Source organism: Echinops telfairi, unplaced genomic scaffold (genome assembly GCF_000313985.2).
Source record: "Echinops telfairi isolate 266 unplaced genomic scaffold, ASM31398v2 ScPeMD7_655;HRSCAF=1070, whole genome shotgun sequence".
NCBI lineage: Eukaryota > Metazoa > Chordata > Mammalia > Afrosoricida > Tenrecidae > Echinops > Echinops telfairi.
This window is the reverse complement of record NW_022104553.1, coordinates 11948750-11957702: the sequence shown is the minus strand read 5'-3', so window position 1 is coordinate 11957702 and position 8953 is coordinate 11948750. Positions and strand designations below refer to the sequence as shown.

The window sequence follows — 8953 nt, the reverse complement described above, 5'->3', positions numbered from 1 at the left end:
TCAAAGTTGAGCATTGCAATAAATCTTAAACCTACTATTTCAAAGTCGGGCTCTAAAATTTTTAGCGTTTTTCTACATCGAAAAAACCAGAGCCAATTATAGGCCTCGTTTTCTCTTAAGTACTTCACTAGGACTGGTGCATTTTTAATCACCACAGCCATTACCATTAGCTAATGGTGAGTTTATTAGAACATTCTCTCAAAGTGTCCAGATAATCATTTTTCTTTGACTTGAGAAATAAAGCACAATAGAAACAAATGGTAAGATTGCTATTAACTCAGAACTTGAATAATATTTTCTTTATTTACAAGTTAGAATCAACAGACAAGGAGAAAGACAGTCCAAGGGGACCAAATGGGGAGATGACTGTTGAAACCCCAGGAGTCCCAAATGTAGGAGAAAGGGGAAACGGTAGAAAACAAAAGTCAACGTAAAAAAAAAGATCCCCCCTTCTTCCCTCCCTATGAGGGCTAGGGGGGCACACGTTATCTCCACCCCCTAGCCTTACCTAGCTTAAAATAAATTAGAACGATCAATCTCAACACAGGGCAGCGATGGCCTTGGGTAACACCGTTTTAGGGCCTTTGCCCACTCCCACCCTGTACCCCTGGCCCCATCCACTCCAGCGGGGGCTTTATGACCGTGCCCAAGGTCACTCCCGTGGTGGCTGGGAATGCAGCAGGATCTTTGTCCACATATCCCTCCTTCAGTAAATGTCCCTGCACCCCTCCCGCCGTAGAGCCAGCTCTCCTACAGTGGAGGGTGAGATGAGGAAACGTCACAGCCAAAAGGGGGGACTGGGTGGAGGGGCGAGGCAGGTGATCTAGGGGTCCGGTCCTGCGGAGCCTCCTGCCCGTTCTGGCCTAGCCCCTTAGCCTGAGTCTGAATCACTGGTGTCTGAAGACGACGAAGAGGACGAGGACGAGCTGGATGCGGAGCTGGAGCTGGAAGCGCTGAGGCGGGACACGGCTACCTGCTGCGCGGCCGAGCACTCCGTCTTGTCGCTGGCTGCAGGGGGAGACGGGGAGATCACAGAACTGTCAGCCCTGGGGGGGGCGGGCGGGGCGGGGTACTTAGGGAATCTGCAGTAGCCGCCCAAGAGAACACCACTCACTTTTCTTAGGGGGCTTTTTGGTGGAATTGAGCTGCCCGCTGACATCTTGTAAGCGCTTTTCTAGCTCGCGCTTCTTCTCCAAAGCCAGCTCCTCCTTCGTCTTCCCCACGGGTTTCTTTATGGCTGGAAGAGACACCCCATAAAGTTTTAGGGCCCTGAAGCGGGTTTCTTTGCTGAACATCCCAACAGGTAACCGACACTTCTGGACAATTAAGGACCCCAAGCACCCCATCCTCCTCCAAGCTGTCCTCAAGACTAATGTGCTGGACCCCCAGATGGGTCTCATTTCACACTTACTGTAGGGCTTCCGGGGTTTCTTTCGTAGGCAGGAAAGGACGTAGCGCTCAAGCTCTCTGAGTGTGGATGGCTTGAGCGTTTCAAAGTCAATTTCAATCTCTTCTGGGTTCGAGTCGCGTAACGAGGGTTCCCTGGCTTGAATTATGTGCACTACTCGGCCCAGTTTCTCTCCGGGCAATTTGTTAATATCCAGGCTCAACTGCCGCTTCTCATCGTAACTCATGGGCCTGCTTTCTTCTTCCTCCTCTGAATCAAAGCCGGGCGGCACAACAGGTGGGGCAGTCTTTGTGGCCTTTTTTGGGTGTCTATGAGCAAAATGAACAGTCAGCTTCCCTACTCCTTAAGGCACCCCCCACCCCCGAAAGCCTGATTTCTAATTTCCAGGTTCAGGCAAACATGTCCAAATGGATTAAAGTCTTTACAACGTCATTAGAAGACAGCCACAGCTCACTTGTTGACATACTGCTTGCTTATGGCTACTTTCATACTACGCTCGCAGAACCGACAGCTGTGACCAAGACCCAATCGTCTAAGTCTGCTCACACAGAGCTTCAGCGCGTCTGTGCTGACTGTGTGACTATGAAAACAGCCAGTTAACGCGACCTTGCCAGTCTGGCTAGACCAGAGGAGGTACACTGGTACAGATAGGACCTGGAAACAGGGAATCCAGGGAGGATGAGCCCTATAGGACCAGATGTGTGAGTGGTGATACAGGGAGGGTAGAGGGAGAGTGGGTTGGAAAGAGGGAACCAATTACAAGGAACTGTATGTGACCTCCTCCCTGGGGGACGGACAACAGAAAAGTGGGTGAAGGGAGACGTCGGACAGGGCAAGGTATGACAAAATAGCAATTTATAAACTATCAAGGGGTCATGAGGGAGGGGGGAAGCGGGGAGGGAGGGGAAAAATGAGGACCTAATGCCAGGGGCTTAAGTGGAGAGGAAATATTTTGAATGATGAGGGCAATGAATGTGCAAATGTGCTTTACATAATTGATGTACGTATGGATTGTGATAAGAGTTGTATAAGCCCCTAATAAAATGATTAAAAAAAAGAAAAAAAGAAAAAACAGCCAATTCTCTGCTTCCTACCCAACAAGAACTCACTTGGTGCCACTTCCACCAGAAGGTCCAAAGCCTGGAGGTGCCAGTGTAGCGGCACCGCCACTCCCACTTGCTTTCTTGGATTTTTTAGCCTGAGGGGGGCGCGGTGCCCTGGGCCCCTTGTCATCTTCATCAACCCCAGCTCGGCCTCGATGCTTCTCTGACTTCCGTTTCTTCTTCTTTTCCTTTTTCTCTCTCTTCCGCTTGGGCTTGGATATTGGGCCTTGGGACAAAGCAGCCAGTTGTTCATGTACAGCGCGAAGCTAGAAAAAAACAACACATTAAAGCCATGAACAGGTGGGGAGAATTATTGTACAGTTAAGAAGACTTAGTGAGAAAAAGGGAGATAGGCCATGCACCTCTTATCCTATTAACGAAGAGGCCAAAAATTAAACATAAACACCTGTTCCTGGAGCTCTGCCAATCGCTGTGCTCGTTCTTCTTCCGAGTCAGAGCTCTCACTCTCCTCCTCTTCCTCTTCCTCCTCCTCCTCCGAGGAGGTCTCGCTGCTGCTCTCATCACTGGAGGAGTCAGATGATGACCTGGCCAGGCCAGGGGTCAGAGCGGTGGAGACTGGTAAAGGCCCAGGCTCCAGGGGCTCATCTGGCATCTTGGCGTATCGGAACTCAAAGACATCCTATAAACAGAGGCACACTCAGAACCAAGCTAGCAGACCAGTGTCCCGATTATTCCTAGCCACCTAAGAGCACAGTTCTAATTCACAATGGCTCAGATTAGAACTCCTCTTCAAACCCGAACCTTGACACTCACCTGCAGCTTTCGTGCCATGGCCACAACATCGTGGTCTGGGGGATTGTACTTATAGCAGTTGGAGAACATAAGCCGCACATCAGCAGCGAACTCCTGTGCATCCCGGTAATCGCGATTCTCCATCTTCCGCTGCAGAAGGAGGCAGCATCAGAAGCTGCACAGGCAGGGAGACTCACCTTTCCCTGCCAACCCCAGACACCACAAGAGAAGCCCCTTCTTGAGGGCACACGCGGGGATGACCTTAGGGATCTGTGCCCTGGGGTTCAAGTCTGAAGTCAAAGGGATTAGTGGGTTGAAGAAATGTCTATGTCTAGAAAAAGAAACCATTGCTAAGTGATAAAGGAGGTGGGGTAGCCTCTGTCCTCCCCCACCCTAAACCCAGCTCTCCAGTTAGTAGCTTAGCACTGGCTCTGCGAACAAGGAAAATTCACCCCCACCGTTCCGAACCACTAGGAATGAATTCTCAAGATGCACTTGACCTTCTGTCCCATCCATTTAATAAAAGACTGCTGATGTCCCCACAAGGTTAACTAACTGTCTTTGGTTCCAATCACTGCCGAGTACCCCATCTGCCCCATGCAGTGGGTACCTTGACAGTGCTGAGGTCCATGGGGTGCTTAATGATGTCATGGTAGTCATGCAGGCCAAGAGCAGAAGCGTCCACCGGTTTATAGAAAGGCCAAGCATAGGCAGCATGCTTCTTGGAGAGCAACTCTTTCAAAATGCCATTGCAATGTTTCAACTGTTCCGATAGCTTTCCTTTCTTAGAACTCTGGTGCTGTTGCTGAGAGTCAGGCAGGTCCTTCCGGGGTGGTTTGATGGGGCGGCCACTCTCTCTTCGCATTGGGGGAATCCGTGCTGCCTTAGGCTCAAGAGCCCCAGGAGGGCTAGCAGGAGAACCAGGAGCCAGGATGGCTGTAGGTGTAGGCGTGGTGGTATCTGCTTTCCTTTTCACACCTTTTTTCTGTAGAGAAAAGGGTGGGAGTCTTATTTCAAGTTGCACCTCACTCAACAATTCTTCACCCCAAAGAGACCCAGAGAAGCGCACCTTGGCGAGAGGCAGAGCTGCAGGGGCTGCAGAGACAGCCAGGAGCGCAGGCCCGGCGGAGTGCAAAGACTTGAGGAGGGGAGCGGAGATCACTGATGGGTGGGGAATGCTGAGGACAGTGGTAGGGATCTCAGGTGATGGAGTATACAGGGCCGTGTGTGACACAGAAGAGACAGCAGGCACCTGATGGGCACTGGCGATGCTACCCTGCAGGGCTACGAAAAGAAATAAAAATTAGCCGACACTTTCTCAACTTTTTGTATCCACTGGCAACCCCCAACCCCCAATATTCCTACCTGCCAACTTGGCCCCCTTCTTGTGGCTGTTCTTCGGGATGGTCACCACAAGCTCCTGCTCCTCTTGAGGCATCGATGCCACTTTCTGCAGGAAGATCTTTTCCAGTGTCTGTGCCATCAGGACTATGTCATCAGTGGGCTACACAAACAAATCAACAGAAAGGACACACACCTCAGACACTCTTGTTGTCAAAGATTAGCCACACTAGCCCGCACCTTCCACTTGCCCTCCCCACTCATCCCTGGAAGTACAACTAGGGGCCAGGGGAACGTAAAACTAACCCAGAAGTAGAGTAGCGTATAAAAGAAAGCTAGAACGGAGCAACACTGGTCTTGTTCTAACTAGGTGTCTAGGGTGCTCTGAGAAACAGCCACCATGAAACGCTCTATCAAAATAACCTTTAACTCTACAGAGGTAAAACCAGTATCCTTTTTCCTCACCTGCTAAGTGAAGAGTAACCCACCTTGTTGTAGATGTAACAGTTGGTGAACATAGTATTGAAGTCTTGCATACACTCTGAGGCAGCCCAATAATAGTTGTTTTCAAGTCTCCTCTTAATGGTGCCCATATCCATAGGCTGTTTTATAATCTTGTGATAATCCTAAACAAAGAAACCAGCCAGAGCAAAGTGAATCCCGCTTCTCCCAGGACCCCCACCACCCCCATTCACTCACTCACTCACACACACACACACCCTTATGTGTTGAAGGGGGATGAAACTCTACAAAAACTGCGGCCCCAGGTTGTATAGGGCATTAAAACTTTCAAGGGTTATTTAATAAACACCAAGCCATATGCCTTTCTCTAACCACCCACCGCCCTTGCCCCATCTGCTTCTGGTGGGCTTCCCATCCTGTAACATTACCTCTGGGCCTGGCTATCCATGGGCTGCATGAAAGAGAGGAAGAAGCTAAGAATTTTGGCCACCGTGGTTCTCTCCCAACCCGGGGTGGGAATCTGTAAAATGGAGCCAGGGCACAAAAGTTAAGGAGGGACAAGTGGGAGGCAGTGAGATGCCAACACAGTAAACGGATGGCAACAATTGCAAAAAAGATTTAACAAGCCCTTAAAAAAATTTTTTTTAATGGCAAAAGATCAAGGACTCAAATCTAAAGGCTAGCTGCCTACATTACATGAGAGATGGGAACTTCCTAGGGGCCGCAGCACCTAAACTCGGACCCGCCCCCCCCAGTCAACTCACACACACTCTTGTTTCATTCGCACAGCCCCCCCCCTTCTGCAGTGTTTCTACTCACCGGCAGACCCAGTTTGACAGCATCCACCGGCTGCCGGAATGGCCAAGCAAACTGATGTTTCCACAGTGCCTTCATTACCACCTTGTGCAGGTATTGTAGCTGGTTGGTGACCCGTCCTGGCTTCTTGGGATTGGACACCTCAGGAGGTGGTGGGTTGGCTGGGGTCAGTTGCAATGCCGGCACAGAAGCCATTGTGGGGCTCTCAAACCCCTCATACAGCAGAGAGGGCTTCCGAATCCTTTTCCCTGGAGCTGCTGCCTCTGGGCCCAGCCCCAATAACCCCGCATTCCCCTCCCCAGGGAGCCTGTGAGAAAAGGAAACAAAAGGAGCATGTGGTCACCCCCCCAAACAAACCAGGAAAACAGCTTGCACTACACCCAATCACCAGGCTCTGGACCCACTGAGCAGCGGTCGTGTTTGTCGTAGTCGCCAGTCAATGCCCACCCAGGCCCTACCTAGAGACTCCGTGAGCCTATCATGGCCCTCTCACCTATCAGCTTATTAATAAACAAAAAGCCCCCAGTGGGGCTTCTGACAGGGCAGAGCTGGGGACCGACTACTGCTGCCCAGGGGTGGAGGTGGAGCTGAGAAGCGAGCGCCCGGCTCCTCCTCGCCGGGGGCGGCTTCGGAGGTTGCCATGGTGGTTGCGCCTCGAGGGATGGGAATGAAACGAGGAAGAAAGAAACGAAATAGGGAATCGTTTCCAGACAAGCCGGTGAGACTCCTGATCTCCGCGGCGGGAGACCAGCCTCCCCCGCGCACCAGCAGTGTCCACGGCGGGCGCACACAATTCAGACCAGGGAGCACTTGTGGGACTCGAGCCGGGAAACGCCCAGCCGCCGGCCCCCAGATGATCCCACCAGACGGACGCCCCCCCCGCCCCCGACTGGCAAAGCAAAACGGCTGTCAAGGTCAGGCAGACCAGCGCCCCCCCCCCCCCCCCCGCGGCAGCACCGCGGAGGGAGGCCGGGGCCGGTGCAGCAGCAGCGTTTCCAGTGGACCCCCCGCCCCCGCAGGCGCTCCTTCCCACCAGCGTTTCCAGCGTCTAGGGCTCAAAGCACGAGTGTCCGGTCCGCAGGCTGGACACAGGAGGCCCCGCTCCCCGCAAAGCCCACACAAACGCACACCACCCCGCGATCGGGGCCACGAGACACAACCGGGGTGCGGGCCCAAGGCCCGCCGGCCGGCGGGGAGCCCCGGCCCGGCCGCGTACCGTGGGAGCGCAGCCCGGGCCGCCGCCACGGCGCCCAAACCGCCGCCAACCCCTCCTCCCCGCGAGGCAACAGTTGCGCCGGCGTCACGGCGCCCCCGAACGCGGCGCCGGCCCCCCGCCCCGCGGACTTACTTGTGGGGAGTCACGTTTTGCAGCATCTCGACCGCGGGGAATCGGCGCCGACCTCAGCCGCGGGCAGTCCGGGTGGCCTCGGTTCCCCTCACCGCCGGGTCCAGCATAACCCGGGAGGCGGGGGAGGGCCGTTGCCCTTGACTCTCCAGGCGACAACCTCGCAGCAAGCTGGCACGAAGCAGGCTCCTCCGCAGAGCTCCGCGAGCCCTCGGTGCGCTCTACAGGCGGCGGCCAGCGAGAAAATGGCGGCGGCCTCAGCTGTGGCTGGCGGGCGGGCGCCGGGGGTACCGGCTCTTCCAATGCAAGGACGGCCCACGATCCCCAACACCGTCGTCAATACTGCCCGCTGTTGAGCTGCAGGGGTCCCCTCTTCCTGCCGGGGCCCTCCGAGGAGGGCAAAGTCCCGGTTCGACCTCGGATGGAGGCGGATGAACAGGAAAAGTGGTTTAAGGAGCCGCCGCCTCCATCTTTGAAATCCTCTTGAGGGCGGAGTAGAGGGGGTGGATAGACTCCGAGGATTGGGCGGGGCCCGGAAAAGGGGAGCTTCGGGGGCTTCTATGGGGTCTGTACTATCCGCCAGGGCTGGTCATAGGCCGAGACGAAGGCCATTTCCAAGTGGATGGACGTGGATTGTAATGGCGGCCCCAGACGACTCGAAGGCTCTGTGTATCAGTAGGCCGAATCCTCCGGCTCGTTCTAGAGGCTGCTCCGCTCCAGCGCGAAATGGCGCCGCCGAGCCCCGCGCCAGCCCTTTATATATAGGCGGGAGGGCGGAGCGTCGCCGCTCATGCGCGCCACCGTGCCGGAGAATTCCCCCACCCTCTCGGCGCGCTCCCGCGCGCGAAGAAACGGAGTCGAAGGGGAGGAACGTCTCTCCGCGGGAGCTGTTTCTATTGGCTGACTGTGCGATGACATCATACACCTCACTTCCAAGGCGTCAATCACCAGGCAGAAGTCCTGCCGCATAGCCCCGTAGGGCAGCGGCTGTCCACCACATCTCTGAGCCAATTGGCTGTGCTGCGGTCCGGCAACTCCAGGGAGAGAAGGCGGTCGCAAGAAATGCCGGAGCCATCCCGGTGGCGCTTCCAGCACCCTTTCCCCAGCCCCCGTCTCCAACAATGTCTTCCCAGGCGTCCAAGCACCAGCAGGTCTTGCCATCCGTAGCTTCTCCATTGGCTGCCGAGCAAGTCGACGGGAGGGGCCGCGCGGGCGGGCGGGCGGGCGGAGCTGGCCTCGGCCCCCGGGGTGTGGCGGTTCTCGGCCAGCGGCTGCTGCAGTGACGGACCTGAAATGAAGAGGACGACGCCATCTTAGACGCCGCGGCCTGCTCGTCTGACAATTACTAAGGGCAGAGCCGCGACAACGGCACCTCACGGTCCCATTTCTCACAGTCGGAAACACAGGCTTGTCAGTCCATTAAAATCCCCCTCTTCCACTGACCAGTCTAAAGACAAAAGCAACCCCTCCCCCTACTGTCTGGGGGCACCCCAGGGCCTCTAAGAAATCGCTCTTTTCCCCTACGCGCGTGGCCAACCTCCCCCCACTCGGCAGACCCAAAATGAAAGCCAACATTCCAAACGTCGCCATTCACAGCACACGACACCCACCTCCTCTCCAAGCGTCACGAGCGTGGCTCCGGGCGACCTCAGACCTTTGCGCAGCTCCCCGTCCTCCCACGCCTGGGGGGGCCGCAGACCCGCACCCCCCCGCCGGGGTCCGGAG

The 8953-nt window shown here is 55.3% G+C and overlaps 1 protein-coding gene across 2 annotated transcripts; it reads right to left on the bottom strand.

Moving 5' to 3' along the window:
- Positions 1 to 261: 261 nt before the first annotated feature.
- Positions 262 to 8410, bottom strand: BRD2 (bromodomain containing 2). Of its 2 annotated transcripts, none has more exons than XM_045292487.1 (12): positions 7232 to 8410; positions 5887 to 6190; positions 5094 to 5231; positions 4630 to 4768; positions 4334 to 4548; positions 3875 to 4249; positions 3286 to 3414; positions 2918 to 3151; positions 2518 to 2777; positions 1412 to 1716; positions 1115 to 1237; positions 262 to 1008 (listed from the first exon to the last, which is right to left on the bottom strand). In XM_045292487.1, exons 1-12 carry the CDS (start codon positions 7255 to 7257, stop codon positions 872 to 874), a joined length of 2385 nt encoding a protein of 794 aa, XP_045148422.1. In that variant the 5' UTR covers positions 7258 to 8410; the 3' UTR covers positions 262 to 871. The 2 variants fall into 2 exon arrangements, with proteins under 2 accessions (XP_045148422.1, XP_045148424.1); XM_045292489.1 differs by lacking the exon at positions 7232 to 8410 and adding an exon at positions 5496 to 5587 and having other exon boundaries at positions 5887 to 5979.
- Positions 8411 to 8953: the final 543 nt, after the last annotated feature.

Coding starts and splice junctions, on each gene's coding strand:
- BRD2 (XM_045292487.1), bottom strand. CDS start 7,257: ATGCTGCAAAACGTGACTCCCCACAA. Junction 4,769..5,093: donor ACTGTTACATCTACAACAAG/GTGGGTTACTCT, acceptor TTGTTTGTGTAG/CCCACTGATGACATAGTCCT. Junction 1,238..1,411: donor GAAACCCCGGAAGCCCTACA/GTAAGTGTGAAA, acceptor TGTCTCTTCCAG/CCATAAAGAAACCCGTGGGG.